The 26,691-nt window shown below is 63.5% G+C and overlaps 1 protein-coding gene across 3 annotated transcripts in view; it reads right to left on the reverse strand.

Moving 5' to 3' along the window:
- Positions 1-511: 511 nt before the first annotated feature.
- The window catches only part of ADAMTSL2 (ADAMTS like 2), a 32,219-nt gene continuing 6,039 nt past the window's right edge, over positions 512-26,691 (reverse strand). For all 3 annotated transcript variants that reach the window (XM_046023708.1, XM_046023709.1, XM_046023707.1), the window contains 12 exons: positions 24,378-24,458; positions 21,731-21,906; positions 15,378-15,726; positions 14,592-14,964; positions 10,019-10,116; positions 6,475-6,601; positions 5,469-5,682; positions 5,226-5,381; positions 4,573-4,743; positions 4,035-4,211; positions 1,993-2,137; positions 512-1,147 (listed from right to left, as the gene is read on the reverse strand). In XM_046023708.1, coding sequence (XP_045879664.1) covers positions 1,029-1,147; positions 1,993-2,137; positions 4,035-4,211; positions 4,573-4,743; positions 5,226-5,381; positions 5,469-5,682; positions 6,475-6,601; positions 10,019-10,116; positions 14,592-14,964; positions 15,378-15,726; positions 21,731-21,906; positions 24,378-24,458 — 2,186 coding nt within the window. In that variant the 3' untranslated portion in view covers positions 512-1,028. The remainder of the gene's footprint in view (positions 1,148-1,992; positions 2,138-4,034; positions 4,212-4,572; positions 4,744-5,225; positions 5,382-5,468; positions 5,683-6,474; positions 6,602-10,018; positions 10,117-14,591; positions 14,965-15,377; positions 15,727-21,730; positions 21,907-24,377; positions 24,459-26,691) is intronic.

The raw sequence follows: 26,691 nt of genomic DNA on the forward strand, positions 1-26,691 counted from the left end.
TCCTGTTGCTGGACTGGCCTAAATATCACCTCCTCCGGGAAGCCCTCCTGGGGCCCCTCCTCCCCCACCAAGTCCAGATTAGCCCTTTTACGAGGTCCGGAAATGGTAACAATGAAATACATTCCTGAGCGCCCACCTGCCTGATTTCCCCTACACACACCCAGAGGCGGGGGCTTCCCCCTCCCCCACCAAGGTTCAGGACACGCAATCCCTCCAGGCCCCTGAGCCCCGTCCCCAGCTTCCACACCAGCGAGTGGGCATGAGACTGGCTCAGTTCTGAGTACATCAGAGTCCTGATGCCCCCCCCGTCCCCCTCACCCCCATGCAGGGGCCCCACCTCTGTCTGCTTGCCCCGGACGGGCCCCTCTCCAGGGAGACGCTGCAGCTCTGCCCGCGGCCTCAGCAAACATTCCGGAACTCGTGAGCTGGACGGGCTGGACGGCCCGACTCTCTGAGCCCGACTCCACCCCACCCCTCCTGCCGGAGCCACCAGGAGCCCTCGATGCCGCCATAAATACGACCACTTTATTGACATACAGGAGTACTGACGGACGACGATACCCTAGCGTGAGAAACGGTGCCTCCTCCTCCCGGGGCATAAAGTGCAGCGGGTCCCTCGTGCGCGACAGCTTCGTGTAACGAGGCAAGTGGATGCTAGTTGAGAGATACAATTCCTCTGGAAGGAGCTCGCCTAGACGGGGTCCGGGTCCGAGGTGGCCTCTGGACCCCCTGGCCGCCCCAGCCCTCCTCTACCCCGTAGTCCCGCTGGGGGAGAGGACGTTCCCAGGCTCCTCCGGTGGGGCTGGGCGCCAGGCCGGGTGCTGGGGGGTGGGAACCACAAACACACTGTCCTCGTCGCTCCAAGAACGCCTTCCCAGGCAGGGGCGGCTCTGTGGGGTGCTCTCCGTCCCCGCGGGGAGAGCAGAGGCTCAGTGGCTGGTCTTCACAGCCCGGGCGCCCTCGGGAAGGGTGTCCGTGGGGGGCCCCCAGGGGCGGGGCGCTCGGGTGTCCGAGGGGCGTCATGGGGCCTAGGAGTGCGGGGGTCTGCAGGAGCGGCAGCAGGCCTTGCTGTAGTACCAGTGGCCGCAGAGGTTCACCTTGATGGCCAGGGCACAGTTGGTGCCTGGCTGGTCCTGGCAACTGTCATCTGGGGGAGGGACACGGTGTGGGGGAGGGGAGGAGGGCATCAGAGGCGGCCGAGGGGTGAGAACTCAACAGGACCGGTCCCCCACCTCCTCTCCCCAACTGCGGGAGCTGGGGCTCCTCGCGGGTGGTCCAGGCAGCAGAGCACCCCGGGGGCAGGTGGCCCCCGCCTGCCCGTTATCCCAGGAGCAGGGGCGGTGGGCCCCCCAGCCCGCTCCAGGCCCTTGCGCACCGCTCCTCTGCCAGCCCTCCCTTGCTCCTGCTCCCAGCAACCCAGGATGGCCCAGCATCCCCCCAGGGGTTTGATCTGTGCACGGGAAGGGCAATGCCCAGAGCCAGGTCCAGAGGACTCCTTGACCTCACTTCCCAGGAGGCCCACAGGCACACAGGCGTCCCCTCTGCTGAGCAGGCACGAAGCCACTCATCACCTTCCCGGGTGCCCCCGCGGAGCCCAGCACCCGGCCCCTCTTCCAGGCACTCAAGCCCCACGTCGGCCCACACCAGCCAGCCTCCTGTGCCCGGCCCCTGAGCTGTGCGCCCTGTTCAGGTGGAGTCATCCTGGATGGGGGGACCTCGCCCACAGTTGGCCCCACCTTCTGAAGCCAGATGCCCGTCTTTGCACGGCTCCTGGGGACCCTGAGCCCAGTTAGGTCTCACTTGCTGCCCTGCCCACCTCACCTCACCTCCCAGCCAGGCTCAGCCACTGGGGGGAGGGGGGGCGACTTTGCTTCCCGGTAGGACTTGACGTCACAACCACTAAACCACTAAATCCTCCTGGCGCCTTGGCTGACACCTGCTCACCCCTCAGCCTCTGGCTCTGCCCACCTTTGTCGGCCTCCCCCTTCTCACCTGGGGGCTCCGTGGGGCAAGGCTGCAGGTCACAGGCCTGCCTGCCGACGGGCTTCACCAGCGGGTCGCAGCCGCGGACGATGTCTGTCCCCTGGTAGCATTTCACGTCTCGCATCCGCACGCCCACACCACAGGTCTTGGTGCACTGATAGAGGGACAGCATGACCTAAGCTCCCCTCCCAACCTGGCAAGACAGGGCTTCGGGCCAAAGAGGGAGCCCACCCCTCCCCCAGGGCTGCTGAGTCTCAGCAGGCCAGCGGGGGTGGGGGGTGGGGTCCACAAAGCCTGACACTCGTCCCCACCCAGGACCACTCAGCTTCACCATTTGCACCATGAAGTCATGCCCCCCCTCCTCACTGTCCCTGGGTGCGTCCTTCGGTTTCAGCTTTCCCGGGGCCCGTGGAACAGAACGCTCCAGACTCACGGGGCCACGGCTGAGGGAGAACACTGGTTTCCAGTAAAAGATCTGTGTTTGTCGTGGGCCAATTAAACCATTCTTCCAAGGTCGCCACTCCCACCCGCGGCTCCCCCGTCCAGATGTTCCCCTTGGAAAACCCCGCCGAGCTACCCCGAACACCAGGGACATCTGCTGACCCCAGATGCCCCGCCAGCCTCCTGCCAAGAGCCGATGGGCGGTGGATCCCTCCTGCTCCCCCAGCTACGGGTGACCCCACATCACCCGGGCACATCTGGGACCTGAGCCTTCGGTTCCCTAAGGGGCCCAAGGGGGAGAAGGCCCCAGCCCTGGACGCGCCCCATTTAACTGGTTTGGACTCAGCCAGGAGGACCACCTGCCCACTCCCAGCGTCGTCGGGGGCGAGAGGAGGTCAGATTGTCACTGGCACAGAGGACCGTCTGCTGCGGGTGGGTGCCCTGAGGAGCCTCGGACTGTGCCCCTGGAGGGCACCCTCTGCCCGGCGCGGAGTGGAGAGGAAGGACCGCTGGGAGGAGTGAACGCTTATGGAGCCGCGTCCCGGGGAGGGGCGGCTGCAGGGACAAGACGCCAGAGGTCTGCAGGCCCACCGCGCTCCGTCTGCGTCCGGCACCCCGCACCCACCCATCGTCAACAGGGCAATACGGGGGTATCCTCCCGAGCTCTCAGGCCATTTTGGGGGACCTGCTCCCTCTTTGTGGCTCCCCTCACTTCCAGGTCTTGGCATCCGGCCCCCAGCACAGCACCCGCACCGGGGAAGCCCCGGGCCCACCTCCGCAGCCGCCCCGTCTTCGGAAGCCGGCTCTTCCCTCACCAGCCCCTCAGCCCAACCTGATGCCCCCCCAAGCCAGGCGCTGCCACTCGGGGGGACCCTGACCCCCACCCTCAGCCCCTTTCCTTCTCCCCAGGTGGGTCCTTCCGTGGGTCACGCAGAGTGGATGAACGGGCGCGGTTTTGCTCTTGAACGAGCGTGCGTGCTGTAGGAGGCAGAGGTCCCCTGTGGGGCAAGACTGGCGTCACCTTAAGTCCTTCTGCGGGGAGCCCCGTGCCCACGTGGGGGAGCAGCACTCATGGACCCCCCAGACTCACCCTGTCTTACAGACTCCCCAGATCTTCACCTTGAACTCTAAAATTTGGGCATTTGGCCTCCACCGTCCTAGCGACCAAGATCACAGAAGCCTGGGGTGTGTGTGTCCGAGGCACACGGGAGAACATCACGGCCGAGTGTCCAGGACTCCCCGTCCCACGCGACACCGCATAGTGTCCATCTCATGTCCCTCTTGCTCCCCCCAATATGATGCCCACGGGGACGCTGAGGCCGGAGGCTCTGGAGACCCCAGGTCACATGGCCTAGCCACAGTGGCGCTGGCCCCGGGGCTCCCGTTCTCTGCCCCCCTCCCCAGTGACATTCAAAGACCACTCGGGCCTCCCTTTCTGCCACCCCTTGAAAGCAGATGGCATCACTAGGTGGAGAGAGGTCTGGGGGTCCAGGAGGGGCACTGTTGCTAAGGACACATGAGACCACAGCAGGGGTGAGTGAGGGCCGCTTATGGCAGCCCCAGAACTCAGGGCTGGCCCGAGAGCGCAGAGGGGCCGGTGCCGTGCTCACCTCGGACCAGGGGCTGGTGTACCACTTGAAGCAAGGTCTCTCGAAGCAGGTGCTCTCCTCGGGGGGCTTCTTGGTGAGCCCGCACTCAGGGCCACTGCGGGTCTGTGGCTTCCCGTTGGCCAGCTCCATGCACAAGACCAGCCGTTTCTTCACGCCTCGGCCACAGGTGGTGTTACACTGAGGCCAGGGGACAGATGCGGCCGGGTCAGAGGCCAGAGGCCAGAGGACCAGAACATCGCAAACACGACTGCACAATACGGCCCGGTCTGAAAGGACCAGGTGGAAACGCGGGCGTCCCTGGCACATGGGTGAGCTCTTTGGTCGAAAACCATCGGGCCCCAGACACCTTGGATCAAGAGCAATTGTGCAGAAACCAACTGTTTTGAAACAGAACGGCGCATGACAATTTGTCCCAAGTGGACGGGGCTCGTAGTGGGCCCACCCGCGGCAGCTTGGTGAGAACCACTGGTCGGGAGGGGCAAGTGGGCAGACGAGGTGGTCACGGGAACAGACGGCTGCTGGCCCCCGGGGCACTCACCCGCTCCCAGTCCTGGGCCAGCCAGTGGGCGGGGCAGTTCTTGTCCCCGCAGGGGTGGATGGCCAGAGGCTTGGTCTCCATCTGACACTGCGACTCCGGCACCACCCGGCCGTCGCCCGTCTTGCAGTACACGTGCCGGATCATTCGGCCGTGGCCGCAGCTCCCGCTGCACTGCAGGGGGGAGGCTGGGGTTAGGGGCGGGGCCCTCTCCAAGTCCCCCCACCTGCTGCATTCCCAGAGAGGACGACGGCTCCCCGGGCAGCAGCGTGGGGGAGGGAGCAGTCGCCCTGGCAACCACTTTTTCAATAACATTTTCTGTTCTAATTACAGAAATATTCCATGCTCGGTGAAAAACAGACACAGAAAAGCACACCTGAAATACCTAAAAAGGTCATCCGTGTACCCAGCACCCACAGGGGACCCCGGTGAGCAGCTGAGCATCTGTGACAGACAAGAGCCCCAGAGACAGATGGGGAGGTCACGAGAAAGGGTTAGATTCCTCATAATAACAGGGAGAGCGGCTGGTTAGGTGTTCTAACCCCACGTCCTTTCTTGAGACAAACAGGGAGACTGAGGGGCCGCAGGGCTGTCCCCAGGCAGGGGTGGCGGCGCCCCTCCCCACCCCCCGCGCCCCAGCCGGGCCCTGCCCTCACCGGGCCCCAGTCGGAGACAGTCCACTGGCGGTCGCAGGGGGGGCCCGTGCAGTCCTTCTCCCCCACGGGCCTGGTGTTGGGGTCACACAGCTTCTCGTCCTCTGAGCAGCGGATATCCCTGGTCACCACGCTGTGCTCCCCACACTTGGCGGTGCACTGCGGGCAGGCGCGGGAGCGCGGGGTCAGGGCGGCCCGTGCGCGGCCCCTGGGCGCGGGGACCCGCTCGGCCGCGCACGCGCTCACCTCGGACCACTCGGACATCTCCCACTGCGGCCCGCACGCCGGGTTGCGGCACGTCTTGCGCTCCTCGGGCCGCACGGCCTCGGCCGCCTCGCACAGGTCACTGTACACGGAGCTGTCGAAGCCGGGGGACAGCATCTTCCAGCAGCGCACGATGCGGAACTGGTAGCCCTCGCCGCAGGTGCGCGAGCACTCGCTCCAGCTGCTGGTCTCCCACCTGCCTCGGGAGGGGCCGCCTTCAGAGACCGCCCCTGCCTCCCCGCGGCGGGAACCCCGTGCAGCCCCACGCCCGGGAGAATGTACCCCCCACCGCGTCCACAGTCACACGGGGCTGAGTCCCCCGGGGAGCTGGTGAGGCCCCGGGGTGCGCCCGCTGCCCCGACGACCCTGAGCCCCCCAGGAGTCACCCAAGGTCGGGCGTGGGGGCCCGTGCCCGGAGCCTGCGCTCCACCAGCCTGTCTAGCAGCCCACGTGGCCTCCACCTGCCTCCTGCCCTGCCCTCCCCACAGCCCCTGGCTTTCCAGCCACTTCAGGACCCGCGTCCCGGCCTGGTTCCATGGCTCATGCTGTTCCTTCCACCCAAAGTGCCCTCCTCCTTCTCCTATGTGAGGTCATGCTTCGGTGTCCCCGAGCCCTGTGCTGCCCCCCATGGGGGCTCCCGGGGGCAAGGGCAGGCCCCGGCCACATAACCAGCTTCTCAGAAGGGAGCAAATATGCAGGAGACAGAGGGCCCAGAGGGGCAAGCTGGAGGAGGAGAGGTGCATAGCCTTGGGGACCCCATTAAGGTCATGACTGGGAAGAGGACGTGCTTAGGGCCCAGTCTCTGAGCCTTTGTGCTGCAGCGTGGGACAGGGCAGGCCAGCTTTGCACGCCCACCCCACAGTCCCCCGCCCACAAAGCCCGTGGCACGGGCAGGATGCTAGCTAACTCCTGCCGCTCCTCGGGGCCGAGGGAAAGCAACCCCCCAGCTGCCCCCACACCCCCGCCCAGGGCGCCGGGTGGCAGGTACCTGGGCTGGCACTCCCGCCCGGCGCAGAACTCCTGGACGGGCTCAGGACGGGTGAGGGCATCACAGTAACCGTCGTCCACCTCTATGCCGTCGTAGCGCACACACATGGCGTAGGTTGACATGACCCCTGGTTCAGGACAGAGGAAGGGCCCGTGAGCCCCAGAGAGTCCCCTGGAGGCCAGCGGGTGGGCCACGCGGGCACAGACAGGTCACTTGACCTCTCAGAGGTTCCCTGGCTCGAACCGGGGATAACCGGCTTCTAGAACAGGGGTAGAGCCCAGTGACGACCTCGTGGACCTGAACTCTCCACGCCCATGCCTCAGGGTCTGACCCCTCGTCGCACCCCCACCCCTGCGCCATCCAGCTCCGAGTGGGCACCCACTCCGTTTGTCACAAAGCCTGGGCTCAAACCGGCCCTTTAGGGGTCCAGAGGCAAATGCAGCCAGGAGTGGCTGATTTTCACTCATTCAGCAGCTCCCCGTCCCCATCAAGTGGGAGGGTGGGTAGGCAGACGGGTGGGTGGATGGCTGGGTGGGGGGATGGACAGACAGGTGGGAGGGTGGATGGACGGATGGATGGGGATGGACGTGGGTGGAGGGACAGACACTTTGGTGAGGAAATGGAAGGATGGGGGGGCGGATGGCTGCGTTTGAAACTCGCATCATTCCAGCCCCTCTAGCTGCCCCCCAGGTGTTATGGTCCATCTTCAGACTCTCCCTGCCCGCCTGTGGCACATCAGAATCCTTAGCCAACTCTCCGGAACTTTCTCTAGTCACTACTGTGTGTGTTCGCCCTCCTTGGCTCCCCAGTACTCTGTAAATCCCATCGGGGGACGATGTGTGCAGGGGCCAGCTCTCACCCGATACTCTGAGTTCTCTGACCCTCCCCCACCCCCAACCACCCTCTGGTCCTATCGCCCCCGCAGCCCTGCCCCGGGCACTGAGCGGACACATGGGCCACATTCACTGAACAGTGGCTGCGTCCCTGCGAAGGAAGCAGGATGACCAGGGAGATTGGAGAGGGTCGGTGAAGGCCAGGTGGGGTTGGGGTTTGTTGCTGCTGGTGTGTGTGTGTGTGTGTGAGAGAGAAAGAGAGAGATGGGGAGACCCAACCACCCTGAATAATGGAGATAACGGAGTCCTCCTCAATGGGGCTGCCGGTCCCCCAGGAGGAAATCAATTTCCCCATGGACGGAGAGCCCCAGCCCTCCCTTCCCGGTGGCGCGTGTCTGAAAGCCGCCGTCTCTCCAAGCCCCAGGCCTGGATGGAACGAAACTGCCTGGGAAGCGGCCTACAAGGGGATTTTTTTTTTTCTTTTTTCCGTAAAGGACGAGCCAGGTTACAATCACTCGCTCCTCAGGGCCAGCACTGGGCTGCGTCGTCTTTTGCCCTCTCTTGGGGCCGGCGGGGGGGGGGCGGGGGGGGGGCAGGGCGGGGCCTTCCTGGCCAAGTCTGCTTGGTAATGTTCCAGACCTTGGAGACACCAGCTCTGGGGCCCAGGGAGGTCCAGGGCTGGGGACTTGCAGACCCTTGCCAAGTGCCTGATTATCCATTCAGACCTCACCATTGACCGGGAACATGGCGGGTCTGGAGCAAAAAGGGACTGGGGTTCGAGACCCAGCTCCTTGTCTCCTTCATCACGGCGGGGTCGCAGGAACACTGTCGGACTCTCCAGGCCTCGGCTTGGTCATGCCCAAGTTGGGAACCTCCCCGACAGGCTGGGAGAGTCGAGGTACCTATTTTCTCCGTCACATCCGTCTTGAGCGCAGTGCTTTCCAGACCTCCTCATGCACGGGGCCTCCCCTTTAAGCCAGAGCGAGCAGGGAGCCCGGGCTCATGAAACACAGCTGGGCGTGCCGCAAGGGCAGGGGACAGGGCTCAGGGCCCACCGGCCCCACTGCCCCCAGCCCTCACCCCAGAGGTGCCAAGTGGTCCCTGCTGTGTTCCTGTGATACCGCACAGACTCCATGGGCCCTAGAAGGCATGTGACCCCACTACCACCTGGCCCGGCCTCGGCACCCTGCGGAATGGGATTTGCAGAGTAGTTGTCCACAGTCACAAGCCTCGAATTCAGTGGCATGTGAAAGAGGTGGTGGCCGGGGGGCTATTCAGCAGGAACCCGACTCGGCCATTTCTGCCTCGTGCTACCTGGGCCCAGCTGGATGCCTTTGTGGTGATGGGGAACTCACCCCCTACCAGGGCCATTCATTTCGCTCCTGGCCAGCCTCGGGTAAAGGAGAGAGCTTCCTAGAGCAGAGCCCAGTCTGTCTGTCTTGCTTCCTTTCTTCTTTCCTCCTCCTGTGTCTCTTGGTTCACTAGAGGCAGAGCTAGCCCGTCCCCCTGCCTGGCCACTCTGTGTCCTTGCTGGGGACTGTCTTCCGCCCAGGGCCGGGCAATGGCCCCCCCCCCCCACCATCTCAAGTGCCATCAGCTCCCCAGGGAGCCCCATCCGGGAGGGAAACAAGAGGCTTCCAGACACAGAGTCAGGACAATTTCAACAGCCGCAGCATCCCGGGGAGACTGGGGGCTCTGTCCGACCCGGTCTGTGCCCTGCCGAGACAGCCTCTGGCAAACCAGACTCCCCGCCCCCACATGCCCAGTCCCCTTGGGCCAGCCCGCTGAGGAGGCTGTCTTGGCAGGGAGCGGAAGGTGGCCTTCGTGGAGGCGGTGCCCATGTGCGGAGCTTCTCCCCGGGGCATCTCCTATGCCCACTGGGGCTGCAGGAGGCGTGCGTGACCCGCTGCCCGGGGTCCACCAGCGGCTCGCCTCATCCCCCCGCACGCCAGAGATGGCAGGGGCCAATGCGGGGGTGTGGGACAGGGTTGGGGCATCACACACTTCGAGCAGCATTCCTGGGTGTTGACCCAACAGGAAGTCGCAGGCGCGGGCGAGGCGGCCCTCGGGGTCTCCCTGCAATGCTTCCCATGGGCGAGGCCCTGGGTCTGACTCTGAACTTGCATCAGCCCCCAGGGGAGGGGAACCCAGGTGCCTGGTGGCTGCCATCAGCATCCCAACGCAGAGGCGGCCAGCCGTGTGGGCAGACAGACGCGGGTCCGAACCTCAGCTCAACGCGTCCTAACTGACCACATATGTCTGTCTGTCTAGGAGCAGCCAAGGCGGGAGTGGGGGGTGGGGGGGTCTCTGTGCCCCTCCCACCTGCTCCCCTGACAAGGTCCTAGACTCTGGCCCAGTCCCCCGTGGGTCAAGTGCCCCTTCCTAAATTGCCGTGAACAGAAGTAAAATCCTTACCACGTGGGCGGTCTAACTTTCAACCAAAAGGACGTCCGCCCTAACAAAATGCTGTATGAAGAACGGCAGACAACGGCGTGGGGGTGGGGGGGCAGCCCGTGTGACCCCGGGAGGCTGGGCTGGACCATGGTCCGGTGTGGTCGCCGGGAACAGGAGGCTGACTCCTGTCCCCTCACAATACCGTCCCATCAGGAAATCCGGAGACAAGCTCCCTGCGGTGGGCAGCCCGCAACTCCTCCCACCCCACTCCCCTCCCCCGTGCAGGCGGGCGGAGCGTGTGCGGCCACCGGCCCTACCTGTGGCGCACGTGGCGCTGCAGGGCTCGTGCGACGAGAGCTTCCACCGGTACATGTCCGCCGGGCTCACGCCCTGCTTGCGCGCCTTGGGCCTGGTCCTGAAAGGGAGATGCGGAGAAGGGCATGAGCGCTCCCCGAGGGGCTCTGGGTCCCCAGGCTGTGCCCTCAGGGAATAGCGAGCCTGCCCTGGCCCGGGGCAGAGTCTACACTGTCAGGGTCAGCCCATCTGCTGTCCAGAGCGGGGGACAGGAGGGAGCACCACAGGGAGGCACGTTTTGGGACAGAGCGGACGTTCGCCTCTGTCCTCACCCGGGGGCCGTCCAGGCACACGGCACGGCAGCGGCCCGGGCTCCGGGCTGGGGGCGAGTTCGGGGCTCACCCGGGTGGCCGCGGCTCCCCGCACACGCGCCGGCTTCCCACTGTCGCCTCCCAGCACGGGCAAGCGGGCTGCTCTATGCCACTCCCCCGCAAGGGACGCGGAAGGCCCCTTCTACGCCGAGAACGTGCCGGAATTCTGTCAGCCAGGACGCAGCTTGAACGGGGACACTAGCCACTCGGCCTCCAAGGATCAAAACAGCAAAGCCCAGCGGCAGACAGGGGAGTGGCCGGTCCCCTCCAGACGCCTCTGCCCAGGTCTGCGATGGCTGTTGTGCAGGGAAAGCAAGCTGGGGCCGCGCCAGCGACCAGCTATGATTCTTGGCCAGAGCCCGGGCGGCTGAAGCCAACTATTGTTAGGACTGTTTGCTTCTTTGAACCAGTTGGTGTGCTGGGGCCCAGCCTCCGTATCCGACGTGCAGGCCGGGTTTGGACTCAGCGGGGGAGGAGGGAAGCGGCGCCCCAGCCCCGGCTCCAAGGTGTGGCCGCTGGCGCTGGAAGGCGGCCCCCAGGAGGGGACGTGGGGCGCCGCGTGCACACCGGACACTGCTCTGGTGCCCCGCGCCACTGCCCTTCTGGCCCAAGGGGCCAGCTGACGACCACCCCAAGCTGCCACCTTTCCACGAGGCATCCCCGTGGGCACGTTCCCAGGTCCCTTCCTGGGGACCTGCAGCCCCCGCGGTGGCCAGGCTTAGTGCAGGTTCTGGGGCGCACGCTCTGAAGGGCTTGCCTGTCGCTTCTGTGATGGAGACATTGGTTTGGATTCAACTGGGAGCTCGCTCCGCTTCTGGGGCTTGCCGCATAGACTAGCCCCACGGTCCACTCTCGTGGGAACATGGCCCTGAAGGCACATCCAGCGCTGAGAACCAGGGAATAATCCCCCACGACCTTAAGGACTGAGGCGACTGCTGCCTCGTAACCCAGGGAGGGGGAGAGGGGTGGGGGGCTGAGGAGGAGAAAGCCAGGGCAGACGGTGACCTGGTGGCCGGTATGAGGATCACTAAAGCCACCGAGCCCCTCACCTGGTGGCTTCACAACCAACAGCCAGTGCTTCCCTCTCACAGACCTCAGGGTGGGTGGAGAGGAAGGTTCCCCCCCCCCCAAGAGTGAGAAGAAATGCTTGGGCTCCCACCCACCTAAGACCTTGTCATCTCAGAGCAAGGGACCCACAGAAACCTGGAGGAGAGCCACAGCTGCCCTGCACAAGGCCTCCGGGGGAGGAAGGGCCAGGGAGCCCCCCTTCCAGTGCCTGGCTGGGAGGACTGGAACCTGGCGCCCCGGGTCCCCCCCCTTTCCGTGACTTTAAATTCTCCCCGAGAACAAAAGAGATGAAAAGATCCCACACGTGCCCACCACCCCACCCATGGGAAAGCTGTACCATCTTCAACTAATTACACACTCCCTAGCCAGCAGGCTGCGTGACTCACTCTTGACGAGAGAGAAAGAGAGAGAGAGAGAGAGAGAAAGAAAGAAAGAGAGAGAGAGCGAGCGCGCGCGCGGAGCCGGGTTCAAAATAACCCTTCGGAGCTGAAACACAAATCGTATTTCTGGAGGGGCTGCCCTCGCTTCTCTCTCCCACGGCCCACATCAGGCCGCCAGAGCCCCTCTCGAAAACCCGGTTCCCCCGTGCCCAACACCGCAGCGCCGCCGCCCAGCTTCTGTCCTTGGAAGGAGCCAGCGCCCCAGGAGGAAAACACCCCCAGGATCTCTGCGCCACCCACGCCTCTCCTGCCTCCTTTTGGAAGGAGAAGCGTGCCCCTCTCAGCCAGACTCAGACAGCCCTGGCCCGGCCCAGTCTTTGTTTACAAACGAATCGATTGGTGCTGTTCTTCCCGCTCTGGGGCTGGGGGAAGGGGCAGGGCGGGGAGGCTATGTCCCCACGTGCTGGTTCCCAGCGTCTGCTCCTGGTGACCAGGGGGGCCTCCCTTGATTGTTTGCGGCCGCTCTGCCGAGATGAAAATAACCTTTCCTTTCTGAGCTGCCCCTTTGATTTCGGCTTCTCCGAGCAGACGCGACTTCCTGTGTTTGGACAGCGCGCCGGCCTGCGCTATTTTGGCCTGCTGCTTTCCCCACAGCCTCCCTGGGCCCTTTATCTCCAAAAACCATCTTTGGTCTCCAAGCGGCAGCATCCTTTGATGGGCAATGGCTGGGGCCCCGGCGCCGCCCCATCTCCCCAGGCCGTTGAGGAGCCACAATCAATTGTATTGATCCTTATGGCCCAGGAGGCCCCCGCGGCGGGGGAATGGGAAACAGTCATCTGGGTTTGGGGCAGGGGAGACACTGTCTACTTGGCTTAAGGACCCAAAAGCTTGTGTGTTCGTGATCTGGCCTGGGAATCCCGGGCTGCCCGACTGGCAGGCCCTGGAGCGTCCTCCTAGCCCTGCACTCAGGGTTGCGGAAACTGAAGCCGGGAGCGGATGGGAGACGTGCCTGAGTCACGCAGGAAGTCGGGATGCTGGCTGGGGGCCCCCCGATGCTCCTTCCTGAGCTTTCTCCACGCTGTAAGCCACACGAGGCAGCCGGGCCTCTGTGCCAGCCCGATAAGGCCATTCAGAGAGGGACAACGACCTTCTCGGGCGCCTGCAAGGACACTGCTCCCCCCACCCCCAGGTTCCGTGCGCTACTGCAGGTTCTGTTTCCCAAGTCCTCATCCGGGGCTTCCCCAGGGATAGACTGTCACCCTCCGGGCAGGCCTGGAGCTGACAAGAGGGCAGCCAAAGATACGGAGACCAGGCTCGAGGCTTCAGGAACCAGCTGGGCACCCCCAGGTGCTGGCTCGCTGTGAACACTGGCCCTTTGCCCGTGGACCCGCTCTCAGACTCGACGTGCCCTGGAAGCAAAGCTTGCCGCCCCTCCCGCCGCTGGGCCCCACGTGCCCCCAGGCCCCATACCCTGCAAGCTTACGGGTCCCTGGGCAGGTGGGCAGACAGCCCTGGCGGGCCCCGCGGGAAGAAGGGCGACCTCAGAAGCTTCACTGTCCACATTTGCAAAGAAGAATTCCACCCAGAGCCTTAAGAGGCATCCCAGATGCGCCCCGGCTGCTCCCTGTGACTGGGGAGGTGGGGGGCTCAGGAAAGAGCTCGAGAGAAGCTGCAGACACCCTCATCGGCTAAGGGGGGCCACTTTGCTGCTCTTGTCCCCAGGCTCACAGGTGAGAGGGTCACCCCGACCATGTCACCTTGTGAGTGAAGCCCAAACCTTCTGTTAAACCCAGTCCTCCAGGGTCCCAAGGATGCCCACCTCCGCACCCTCAGCCCCACTCACGTCTGGTGTCTGAAGTCGGGGGGTTGGGTGGGTCTCCAGAAGACAAAACAAAAACCACCGAGTCCTTCCCATCTCCAGTACCCCACCCCCACCGCCACTACCAGCGACTGCCGAGCCTCACTCCCTCTGCTTGAAACAGCTGGATCTGTCCCCGAGCTTCTGGGGAACAGCAAGAGACCCTCCATGGTGGCCATGCCATTGACAGCACAAGGGCCTTGTCACCAGGGATTGTCTCCTGGCCAGGATAGCAGCCCTCCTGGGGCCACGCTGCTCCCAACAGCCTCCAACCCAGGGCCAGCCGTGACTGTCCAGGTGTCTCCAGGTGTGTCCCTAGCTCTGGGGCCCCGGACCCCAGTAGACCCTTACTTGACATATCCTAGGGGTACCTCCAGCCCCTGAAACAGAAGGACTTATTCCCAATGCCTAATTCTGGGGTCTGGCCGCTCGCCGAGGCCCCACTGGACCCTTCCCCGTCTCCTCTCCGGGCTGCAGGGAGGGTCAGGCCGAGCCACTCCACATGCAATGAGCAGCCTGGAGCATCCGCCAGATCCCAGGCCTTCGGGCTCCACTACGCGACCCCCTCTGAGTCCCTAGCACTGTCCTAACACTACGAGTAGCTGTGACAGGTGTTTCCACGCGCGTGGATGCTTGGCCCGAGCTTGGCTCACGATGACCCCTCAGAATGGTTCTGAACCAGTGCTGGGGTCACGCATAGGCGCTCGGCACCCCTCTGACTCACGGGCCAAACTGGCGGGAAGGGCTCCCTAAAAGCCAGGCTTCCTCTGCCTACTCTGGCCCGGGGCAGGGAGCCTGCGCAGGAAGCACTCTCAACCCCGCCCCAGGGTCTGGCCCCGCCCACCGAGCCCCGCCCACCGAGCCCCGCCCCAGGGTCTGGCCCCACCCACCGAGCCCCGCCCAGCAGCTCCAGCCCTACCTGGCCTTGTGCGTCCTGTTCCCGGCCACAGTGGGGAGGCCGGCACTGGCGTTGGGGAACGGGGCCTCGGAGGACATGTTGGTCATGCCGTCGCCGTGCAGCTCCAGGTAGGACCCGTTGAGCGGATAAGCGCCGGCCCCCTCGTTCTCCTCGTAGTCCACGTACAGGCTCTCGGCTGCGGAGCTCCTCGGCGCGCCCGGCGCAAAGATGCTGTTGGCAGTCTCGTTGAAGGGGAGCTCCCTGGAGTCAGACCCTGCGCCCAAGAGCTGGTCGGAGATGACATTGGCAGAGAGGAGCCGCTGAGAGGTGAGACGCGCGTCCACCTCCTGGTCATCCTTGTCCCCCGCGAGAGCCGTTCCAGTGGCGTTGCGGTCTACGAGGGAGACAGGTAGCTCACTCTCGAGTGCTCCCCTGGGTGGGCGCGAGGGCTGCCGGTGGGGCAGGGAGTGGGAGGGGAGCCGGTGTGGCCCGCAGCAAAGACCTGAACCGGGAGCCCCCCAGAGGCAGGTTTCTGCCCAGGGAGCGGGCGCAGGCCGCCAAGTAGAGGTGCGTGTGCAAGCCGGCCTGGATACCCTCCGGCAGGGCAATCTGCTTGATTCCGCCGTGGATTCAATAGGGTCCCCCCCAGAACTCCCACTGGCCCGGACCTCAGCACGTGAGCTTATCTGAAATGGGCCTGCCTGCCCCAGGCGGAGGCATGTAGCAAGCCTCAGGTCTGCAGGCCTCGGGTACAGAAGACCCCCTTCTCCCTGGGAAGCCCCGCCCCTTCCTGTCCCTCCTGGTTACCTCGGAAGCCCTGGCCTCTGGGAGGTCCCTCACAGGCCCCGCCGCCGGCCTGCTCGCACACCTCGTTGGTCTCCTGGCCCTTGCTCAGACCCAGTTCGATCCCTGGGCCCAGGTGGCCGAACAGCCGGTTGTCCAGGCCCAGGCGCTCGGAGGAGGTCTGGCCGTAGAAGGAGCCGTTGTGCCTCAGGAAGCTCAGCAGCGCGGCGCCGTCCAGCTCCTGGCTCTCCCCGCTCTCAGACGCGGGCTCGGAGAAGCTGTAGTAGACGGGCTGTAGGCGGTGGGCGTGCGGCGGCTGGAGCAGCGTGTACTCGAAGGTGATGGAGGGGCTCTTGCCGTTCTGGTTCCACACCTGGGGGGGAGAGGAAGTGGGACCCCGCCCCTTCCACACGAGCCTGGAGTGGCCGCCCAGGTTCTGTGCCCACCAGCCCCAAGGGCAAAGATGCACTTTTGTCCCGAGCTGCCAGACACATTTCTGGCCTTGGCCCGCAACAGAGTCCTTCCCAGGGACTCACCCTGGACCAAAGAAGGGGGCCTCCACCCAGGCTGCCCCTCGCCCCTCAGGCAGCCCACACCTAAAGCCTGATGAGCAGGGGCACACACGCCCCCCGGAAGGGGGCGGAAGGAGGTGTCCTCCTCAGGTACAGGCCAGGGTGGGTGCCCAGAGGATGTTCTACAAGTCATAAAGCCGACTAAAACCTGATCTGCATTTTATTCTTGCCACAGGCCAGAAATCCCACAGGTGTAGCTCTGGGAGAAAGTGCTAACCTGCCGCCAGGGTAGTTCTAGGAAGCTTGGAGAAAGGAGGCCAACGCTAAGCAAAGGGTAAGGCCCTGGCAGATGACGGGAGCGTTAAGGAAAGGAGGCAAATCCCACCGAGTGACCGTTTCCCGCAGGAGAACCCGGGGGGACCTTCTGTTCACCAGAGCGAAAGGAACCGTGCCTGTGAGGAGGTTCTGGCATCATTTGGAGGGACAAGGAGGGACGCCGTTCAGTGTCCACAGACCACAGCAGATGGCGGGACAGACCATCATATAACCAGAATCCCCACAATCGTCAGAACAAGGCCGGCGGCCAGGGTGGCCAGGAGGCCTGTCGCACAGAGACCTCTGCACACAGCCAGGAGGACAAAGGACTCCCAGGGGACAAATAGGCCCAGAAAACCAGCTTCTTGATCTATAAGATAGAAAGAGAATTAAGGATGAATATTCAAGGGGCCGAGGGCCCCTTGATAGAATAGGAAATTCTATGCCCACCTGATTTCCAGGGCCAACATTCAGACCCACAAACCACTGACCAACGGCCAGGGCCTTGGAAGAAGGCCACAAGTATATAGGGTAACGATGCCCCCGTTCTCCTCCCAGAGAGCCGACCGTCACTGACAGTTAACGGTTCGTTGGAGAAATGGGTAGGTATTAGCGAACCAGGGTCCAGGTTGTCACAGTTAATCAGGGACCCAAGCCATCATCCCTGCCCCCTGTGAGTGTGAAGGCATATGGGGGACTAGTGGACCAACTATGGCCCAGGTCTGGCTCACGGTGTGTCTGCTGGAAGCAAGGCTTTCCCCATTCCCAAGTTCATGGCTGGTAGTTGGCTCCTCAGCCTGTCGGGTAAGAGCTACTGTAGCGGGGAGAGCTAAGTGGAAGCTCATGAGACCAACCCCCTCCCCAACCCCATCCGAGGAAGCTAATCAAAAACAATATTGCATCCTGGGGAAATTACAGAGATTAGTGCCACTCCTGGCGGCCTGAAGAAGACGAGGCAGTGACCCCCACCTCCCCCCATGGAAACAAGACAGGTCCAGGAGGGTGATGGAGAGCCCCCCCCCATACCCACCCAAGCCGGGGCCCCAGTGGCAGGCCCGCGACAGAGATGGTGCTTTTCCTGACGCAGATTAACGTGACCTCAAGCTGATTGCATGTGGCCACTCATGGGGCAATGGGCAGTTTTGCCCCAGGGCGGTGTTCACCAAATCCCACTCCCCGACTTCCTCAGTGCCAGGGGGTCTGGACCATTCTACAGAACCTCACACGGGTCCTCTTCACAGCTAACATCGTGTCTCCTGGACCAGCGGACCAGGAAATTGTGCAGGAGGCCTCGGTAAAGCATCTGTATTCTGGAGGACCAAACGTTAAACCCTATAAAGATTCAGTGCCCGGCCCCCACCGGCAAACGCCCCAGGACTCAGTGGCCTTGGGCACGCCAGGATATCTCCTTGAAAGTAAAGGTCACATCATTTCATCTTACTACCTCCCTTAGGACGAATTTGGGACATAGCGTATTGCGTATCTGGGAATGCTGGTCCAACCCGTATCCTGAATGCCTTAGGAAGCTGCCAGGTCTCGGGGGGGGGGGCTGGGGAGAAGGGGCTCTGTGGCAGGTCTAGGCGGTGGGGTAAACAGTAACAGAGAGACCTGCGGAAAGACGTCATGTGGACCACACCGGCCTCGATAAGACAACGGAGTCCCCTAGCGTTCTGCAGCAAGGCCGTGCTGCCCACGGCAAACCAACGTGCTTTGTTTGGAAAAGAGCTTCTGACGCGCCATCGGGCCCTACTAGAGATGGACCCGTGTGACCCCAGGACACCAAGGGACCCATGCAGCCAGAGTGGAGCTCCGCCAAGTTACTCAGTCGGGAAGGCCCGGCAGCGATCCACGGTTAGCCGGGATTGTCACATCCAGGACTAGGCACAATCAGAAAGGCTGGATCAGCAGCCGATCGAAACCCTCAGCCTCCGAGCCCCCTGCCCGACACCTACCGCGCACAGCGGCGGCTGTGCGAGGTACCATGAGGACAAAGTGAGGGAGGAGAAAAATGGCCAAACTTGAGCCTGCGATGGGTCAGCTCCGTGTGGGGGTACGAGCTGAAAACGGGACCTGCTTCACTAGGGCCCCATTCAGGGGCGGCTTCGCAAAATTGCCGCGAAGGGCAATCCTCCCAGCGGGCTTCGGGCTGTGTGTGTGGCGGGAGCCCCGGCCAGCACAGGTGAGGACGTGTACTGACTCGTGGCAGGGCGGCCTGTGGCTTGGGTGGTGGGTCGGGGTCCTGGTGGCCAAGGGGTAAGACTGGGGAGGAGGAGGAGGTCTGGAGTAGATAGTGGGGCTGGCTCCGTGGGCGTCAGATGCCGCTGGCTTCTGTCACTTGTCCCCGCACACACCGGGGAGCGTCCCCATGGGAGGGGACTGAGCCACCAAGTGATAGGTGGACGGCCTTGCTGGTTGACCCGGGCCAGCCTCTGCCATCAGTCTGCCCACGGAGGGGAGGTGTGTGACGGGAACAGCCATGGTAGCAAGGGGCAGACTAGGCGTAGCCCCAAGGACGAGGGTGCTCACCCGCCACGGCTGCTCTAGCTATTTCCGCGACGGGAAGTCCCGCCGTCCGGTGCTGGCCCTCCGGCGCTGGCCCTCCGGCTAGCTCGCAGCCCTGAGGGGCCATCGGCTCTCTGAGGGCAAGGCGAGCACGGGAGACCGCGTTCTATCCCAGCAGGGGAAGTGACTGATTTTCTGACTCTGAGGTTGCCTGTCCTGCCCACAGGGCCTCACCCCCACACCCGAGGGCTCCCAGAGCCTTTGATCCGCTGAGACAGGCTACCAGGGACGCTGCATGGGACAGAGGGACCCACTTTCTAGCAAAGGAGGCGCCACGGCGGGCACGTGATCCTGAGATCCACAGGGCCCACCCTGGGCTGCGTCACGCAGATGCTGCCCGCCGGAGAACGAGGTGCCGAGAAACAGGGGGGCGTGGCGGGGGACACTCTTTTATGCAATGTCCCGGGTCCCCAGTGGGCAGACTGCGTGGGTCTGGGAAGCACAGAATGGACATCGCAGTGGTCCTTATTCTCTGGGACCCCGCGAGCATCTGGGGTTCCCGGTCCCTGGGGCTCGAGGGTCTGCAGGTCTATAGGTTGTGCTTGCCGGTGGGCGGGGGGGGACACTGTCAGCAGGAGACGCAGCAAGAATGTCACTCAACGTCAGCTCTGACTACCACCTGGTCCACTTGGGTGCCTTGTGTCGGCATCGGGAAAGGAGCGGCCGCCCTGGCGGGGAATTAACCCTGACCGCCAAGGATGCTTGTACGGATGCTTCAACCCTAGGGGCAGAGAATGTATCCGGTTCCCTGCGGGGGCCCCTCCGCCCCCCCGTCCCATTTCGGATGGTAACTGGATAAGAATGGGGGTGGAAAAGGCCTGGAGACCAGGAGCCCAGACCCCTTCGGTAAGAGGGACACGGACACCTGGCCAGGTGAGCCACCTAGACTAGCAGAGGGCAGTCTAGAGTGGCTAGGGGAGGAGGCGAGCTCTAGGATCGGCGGCCGCCCCCGTGAGGAGCCGCAGTCCATCCCACCAGCCTCCCTGGGAGGCTCCCTGGGAAGAAACCCACCAGAATTCTAGAGCCAAGGTAAGCCCGTTCTACAGAGCAAATGGATTGGAGCAGGTGTGGCGCCGTGTCCCCAGGCCCTACCGTTCAGGGAGATGCCCGGAGCGTCTCTGGACAGTTCACAGCGAAACCTGGCCCAGGAACTAGCCTCAGCCAAAGAGACCTGCCTCTCCCAAGGCCACGCCCTTTCCCCCGTGGCTTCCAGCCTTTCTGCCTCAACTCGACACGACTCTGAGGGACGCCTGCAACCCCAGAGCCCCCGGGGGGTCAGCTGAGAGGCCACACCTCGCCTCCTGCGAGCACCCCCAACCCCGCTCCACAGACCTGTTCCAACGTCTGCGTCCTGGGACCCCGACCTGCAACACGGCTCCCCCAGCTGGGGTGAAGCCGGGCAGCCAGCCTGCCTCAGGGGCCGCTCCCACGGAAGGTGCAGAGGTCTGTGGCCCCCAGGAGGTTCTGGGGCCATCCTGGGAAGCTCTTCAGCCAAGAAGCTGTGTGGGGAGCGGGGGACAGCCCCCCCGATTCCAGACAGCTCCGGAACAGCCGTTACAGGAACAGCTGGTGGGGCAGCGGGCTGGCCTGGTTCAGAGCACAGCGGCGTCGCGGACCAGCCTGGGCCCACGCCGGCCACCGGCTCCACGTGCCCAGGCTTCTCCTCTCAAGGGAGGATATGGGGTGCCCATCCTGGTGGGATCTGGAAATCACATCAGGTCAGGTGGGTGGGTTCTGCCCCAGCGTATCCCTCGGCTTCTACAAAAGCCATCAGACTTCGAAAAATGTCAGAACGGCCCAACCGGATGTCACCTGATTTCAGGGACAAGTCCTCCCCCGTATTCTTGGTGCTGAGGCACCAAGCGGCAACAGCACTCGTTTCTAGACAGTAGCCATGGGAAAGCTCGCGGTAAGCTGAGCGGAGCTGGCGCAAACTCTCTCCTGCCCTCGGCTCCCTCCCTGTCCTGCCCCCAGAAGCCAGGAGCATCCTGCAGGGGCAGTGGGGGGCGGGGCAGGGACCACCAGCACTGCCCTGGTCCCGCAACATCAACGTTGTGGAGCTGGGGCGGGGAACTAGGCGGGGGGGTGGGGGGGTAAATAAACTCCCCACTGTGGAGTGGGGAGGGGCCCCTTATCCCCGCAGCCCCAACTTGTTTTCCATCCTCAGCAACTCCCGCCGATCCCAATGACTGCCGATCCCAGATATGCAGACCCACCAGGGTCACTAACAGCCGTGGAGAAGGAGGGAAGGAGGGAGGCAGTGAAGGAGGGAGTTAACGATGAGTGAATGATAAATGCAAGAATGAGTGAGTGAAATGAGTGAACGAGTGAATGAATGGTTATGGACATTGGGGAGGGCATGTGCTACGGTGAGTGCTGTGGAGAGTGTCAGCCTGGCGATTCAGACCGGTACCCCTGGGGCTAATCATACGTTATATGTTAATAAAAAGTGTTTTAAAAAGAGTGAAAGAATGAATGATAATGAATGAGTGAAAGGGAGAGTGAAGTTGATGAATGAGTGAGTGAGAATGAATGAATGAGTGAGTGAATGAACGGACAAATGAATGAATGAGAAATGAATGAACAAGTGAGTGAGTGAGCGAATGAACAAGTGAATGAATGAATGAGTAAGTGAATGCATGAATGAATGAATGAGGGAATGAATGAACGAGTGGGAATGAATGAATTAGAATGAATGAACGAATGAATGAATGAGTGGGAATGAACGAACGGATGGACGGATGAGTGAGCGAGGGCAGGGCCGTGCCGCCGACCGGGGGATGGGGGCTGAGAAGGCGGCGGCCGGGCAGTGACTGGATAAACGAGGTGATGCACTGACGGGTTGTTGGACGACGGGAAGGACGGACCCCAGGCGGCGGATGAGCGAGGAAGCGATCGGGAGACCCCGCCTCGCGGGCCAGAGGGGCCGTCCGCATGCGGGCACCAGGCGCCCCCCACGATGCCGCCGGCCGGGCCCCGCTCACCCACCATGACGTTCAGGCCCTGGTTGGTGGGTCCCTGCGCCACGATGTACTCAATGCCGGTCTCGTAGACGTCCATGGGCCGCCGGTACTTGACCACGGTGCCCGCGATGTTGAAGTTCTTGGGGCTGTCCACCTTGAAGTTGCCGTTGAAGAAGTAGTAGCCGGCTTCGTCTGCAAGGGCTGGAAGGGCAGCGCCACCCATCACCCAAGCTGGCTGGGCCCGAGGAGGTGGGGGACGTGGAGCAGCCCGCATCACCCACCCCAGCGGCCACGGCCAGCTCAGCCCTGTGACCCGCCCCGGGACACTCCCTGCTGCAAGGGAGGCCTGGGCTCCGACCACGTCCGGCATGTGGTCCTGCCTTGGGAACAGTAAGGAGGAGTGAACATACTTTCCCGAACATACTTTCCCATCAGCCTAAATTGTCCAGGAGATGGATCGGGCTGGCCTGCAGCCTGGTGGTCCCGTCCAGCCACCTCTGAAGAGGCGTGATGAGCAGCATCAGGGCTAAGGGACCAGGCGGACCAGAAGGGCTCAGAGACTGGGGAAGGCACACAGCGGACGCCAGGTGTTGGCTGGCTCGGGGCCGGGCCATCAGCATGGCCCTGCTGAAAACTCGCTCTGTGACCCTGGGTGAGTTGCCGCCCACCCAGCTTCCCACCTTGGGAAAGGGACCACGCATGGGGAGGGGACCCCAGGGGTAGACCTGGACTGACTGGCCCGGAATGCCGTCCCAGCAGCCGCAGCGGGCCCTGCCGGAGCACTGCAAGCCGACCAGCTCTCTGCTGTCCCTGGGGGCCCTGACATTCTGTGTCCAGAGCTGCCGTGACCAGGCTGACCATTCACACAATCAGTCCGTTCTCCCCAGTGTGGCGGAGGACAGCCTGGGCACAGGCTTAGTCACCCTCTCCTTGAGACGGGGTGTGGGTGGACACTTGGCACAGAGGACCTCCGAAGGATGGCCACTCCCAGGGCCTGACCCGGGCCTGATGACGCCCAGACAGCAGGAACGTGCGTGAAACCCTCAGCACCCGTCTCCTGCCAGCCCCAGAGGCCAGAGCCACTGCCCAGAGCTAGGCTGATTGTTTGGGGCCGCTGGGTGGCCTGGGACTGTGGAGGGCTAGCAGAGGGGCTGGGGGTTAGGGCCTAGGGGATGGGAATGAGGAAGGGGTCTGCATGCTGGGGGACAGCGTGCCTTTCAGAGGCTGTCCTTACAGCCAGTTCCGGAAACCGCCCTGAGGGCGGGGAAGAGCTCTCTTTCCAGAGCTCCTGATGCAATCCGGGCAGAGGAGCCTGGCCATTCATTTATTATCAGGCAGAGCAACACGCAAGACACGTCTGCTGGAAAAACACCCTCGAGGTAGCAACGTCAGAAAAGAGCACGAATGACCACCCAGGCTTTGCGCCCTGGGGCGCGTGCTGGGCCTGGTGCAGCCAGGTGTGTGCACAGGGTTAAATTGCCGGCTGGCCTCCAAAGCCTGTTTCCTGACAGTAATGACCTTCCTTCCTGCGGCTCTCCCGCTGCTCAGAGGCTGTCCTCGCTGTTTCCACGCGTCTGGTTCAAGAGCGATACCCTGCAGCCAGCTCCGAGAACACAGTGTTTCCTGGCCTCACCACCCTCCCAGCGGGGACAGAGCCACCGGCCGGGCAGAGGCCTGGCTCCCGAGCTGGGGTGGCGGGGCCTGGGGCCTGGAGTGTGCAGAGCTGCTGGCAAGGGGGCAGGGCTCGGGGGCCTCCAGGGCGGAGAGCCCAGGCCAGGTCCCTCCTGAGGGACCGTTGGCAGAGTCCCCACCCACAGCATCCCCCGAGAAGGGTGGGTGTCCCCCCACCCGTCCTGGCTCTGACGCACTGCCCTGAGACACGGGGAAGTGAGCCAGGCATCATGGCAGGCTTCCCTGCGGGGTCCCCGGCCTGCCCCCCACCAGGCAAGGCCAGGTGCAGGACGGCTTACCGGCGGCCGCGCCCACCCACCCCTTCAGCCAGAAGGGCCTCAGGCTGCCCTCCGGAAGTGTAGACCAGGACATTGCAGGCCACCTCTCCAACTACACAGGGACACTTCCCAGAAATTGTCACCAACTTGGGGCCTCCCCACCTCAGCCACTCACACTAATCACTACAGAATCCTCACGTTGAAGGCCCCCTCCCTGCCACGGCCCGGCGGCCACCAGAGACCCTCCAGCGGCAAGAGCCTGGACCTGAGGGCCTCCAGGCCCGAGTCCGAAGCGGACCTCTGCTTCCCATGCCCCGTGGCCTCCTGCTGGCCACCGACCTGCTCTTTCCTTCTCAACTTAGGCACTTCCTGAGCTCACTCTTGTGCCCTGGGGTGGGGGCAGCCAGAGAACCCCACCTCAGAGCCCCAGCTTTTGATTGTGCCGGGCTCTCCAGGGACGGGGAACTTGCGAACTGCCCTCACCGCCCCCTCCTTTGTCGAGCGGCTCTGAGTATAGGCCCTTCCACACTTGGAGGGGAGGTCAGTTTCCCTAGCACGCCCCGACCCACATAGACACACACCCAGGCCAAGCTCTGGCTCCTGGGGCCTGCGCCTCTCCTGCGGGACAGATCCAGGGTCAAGCGTCCCTCCTGCATCCATACGTCTCCGCGGCCTACAAAACCCGAAGCCCACGCGAGGCAGCACCAGGCCCCCCACACGTACCCAGGACATCAGCAGACTTCTTCCGCTCCACAATCTGGATGTCTCGGGCCCCTGCTGGGATGTGGGTCACCAGAGAGTAACCTGGGGGAAACGGCATGATAGCGAACAGTGGGTCAGCCATGGCCACCCCCTCCTGGCTGGAAAGTCCCCACCCTCCCGTGCTCCTGGGGGGTGAGGAGCTGAGGCAGCCCTCCGTGAACAGCAACACCCAGACATAAGACCCAACTCCAAGGCCCTCAGAAAAGCCCTGTGCCACTGGAGGGCTGGCTTGCCACCAGGTTCCATGACCCTATCCTCTCAAGGTCATGGGTGACCGCACTCCTCAGTCCCTGCCCTGGCCCCTCTGGACAGACCCCACAGGCCACAGATACCCTAAATCTGCTAGGGGCCGGCAGTCTTAGGTCCCACCCTGCCCTGTGCCACGGAGACGGCCCTGAGCCCCTCATCTACGCACGGGGACACTGGCTCCCACTCGAGGCCCTTGGGGAGGTTTCTGCAGGGCACTGAGCCTCGCCCTGAGGGTCCTGTCACTACTATTATTTTAAAAACCCATGCTGTCCCAGCGTCACAGGGATTTCAAACACTTGCTGTCTTCAAAGATGGGTTGAGGGCACCCAGCTGAGGGCCCGTTGCAGAGGACGGGACCTAGGGTCTTGGGGGACAGGGGTCTGAGGAAGAGAGAGGTATTCCCAGCAGGGAGTAGAGGTGGTCTGAGGAGAAGGAGGAAAGATTTTAAAAGCCTGGAGATAGAGACGTTTCCCCGGAAAGACTGGTGATCGTGTTTTCAGAAATCGGGTTTGTGGGGGTGACACCCGTGTCACAGGAGCGTCCCCGGGCACCTGCCTACGCCTCCTGCAGGCCTGTGGCTCTGGGCCAGGGCACGGGGGGCAGGGGGTGCCGTGGTCTGCAGCGGGGGCCCATTCCCGCAGTGTTAGCCTCCCCCCCATGGTGGCGGAGCTCGGGCTCCCTGTGCGCTGGGCTAGGCGAGGAGAGAACGGGGTGGGGAGGCGCGCACTAGCCCGCTGGCCCTGACGGTGTTTCCGCTGCACACTGGTAATGCAGAGAGTGGGGGAAAAAGCGGGAGAGGAGGGCTTGGGTTAACGGTCATTTCTCTAACTGTAGGGTTCAGAGAATTCCTTCTTAAATTAGCAGCCAGCCCACAAGGTTCCTACGCCTTTAATAACGGCCTTCGCACCGGCAGGGCTGGCGCCACGGTGAGCGCGCCCGCGTTTATCAGGAAGCGTGCGGGGCGGCTCTTAGGACCCCGGACCCCAGAGCCAGGCCGTCTGGGCTTGGACCCCACTCTGCCACCTCTGGCTGTGAGACCTCACGCTGGTTTCTTTGCCTGTGTTCACGCCTGCCGCGTGCCCACCCCTTTCTGGCAATGTTCTGAGCTGGGAAAGCCCCGGCCCGGCACCCAGGAAGGACCCGGCAGATGTCGGCGGGATTGGAAGTGTCAGCCTCGAGCCCCCCAAGGGGGGAGTTCCATGGACCGTGTCTCCCAGGCCTTCGTGTAGCCTCCAGAACATGGCCCTGGGCGCTCAGAGGGAGATGCGCTGCCGTCTCCGTGCCCCGGGATTTGGCAGAGGGGCCCCCCCGCGCCCCCCTCGCTCGCTGCGTGTCCTTCAGACCCCCAGCTGGCTGCTTGGCCCTGGGTCCCCCATCTCAGACCCTCCCTCCTACCCTTATCCTGTCCCTCCTCGGTCCAGCCTGCCCATCCCGGCATCCCACATCCACACCCCATCATTAACTCCAAAATCACCCCTCCTGTGAGGAGTGGGACTTCCAGGACACAGCTGGGGTCCCCATGGCCCTGGAGCCGAGGTGGCTCTGAGTCCAGACTTGCCCAGCTTCCCTCCGGAGCGTTCCCACAGGGGGCCTCAGTTTCCCTGTGTGCCGGCTGGGTTTCACATGCCCTGCCTTCCTCAGTCTGACCCCACGAGTATTTAGTGAGACCCAGAAATGCAGTCAGTTCCACACCGAGGGCTAAAGAACATTGTTCCAAACCACAAAGTCCTGTCACGCGCTCAGACCCCATAGCTGCCCACCACGCCCCACCAGCCCCAGCCGAGCCACGCCAAACCGGCGCACTGGACGGACAGATGGCCTTGCCGCTGCCTGGGGAAGGGCGAGGCTGGCTCGGTGCCGGAATCGGACTCCGCACCGCTTCAGCCCCCCGAAACTCAGGTTTGGGGGCTCAGGCCCCAGAATCCTCATACCCAGACTCGAATCTCACATCAGCTGTGAAGAGGGGAAATGTGCCTCAGTTTCCCCCTTTTGGGGCTGCTGCAATGGTCAAACATGATCCCCCATC

This window comes from Meles meles, chromosome 11 (genome assembly GCF_922984935.1).
Source record: "Meles meles chromosome 11, mMelMel3.1 paternal haplotype, whole genome shotgun sequence".
NCBI classification, from domain to species: Eukaryota; Metazoa; Chordata; class Mammalia; order Carnivora; family Mustelidae; genus Meles; species Meles meles.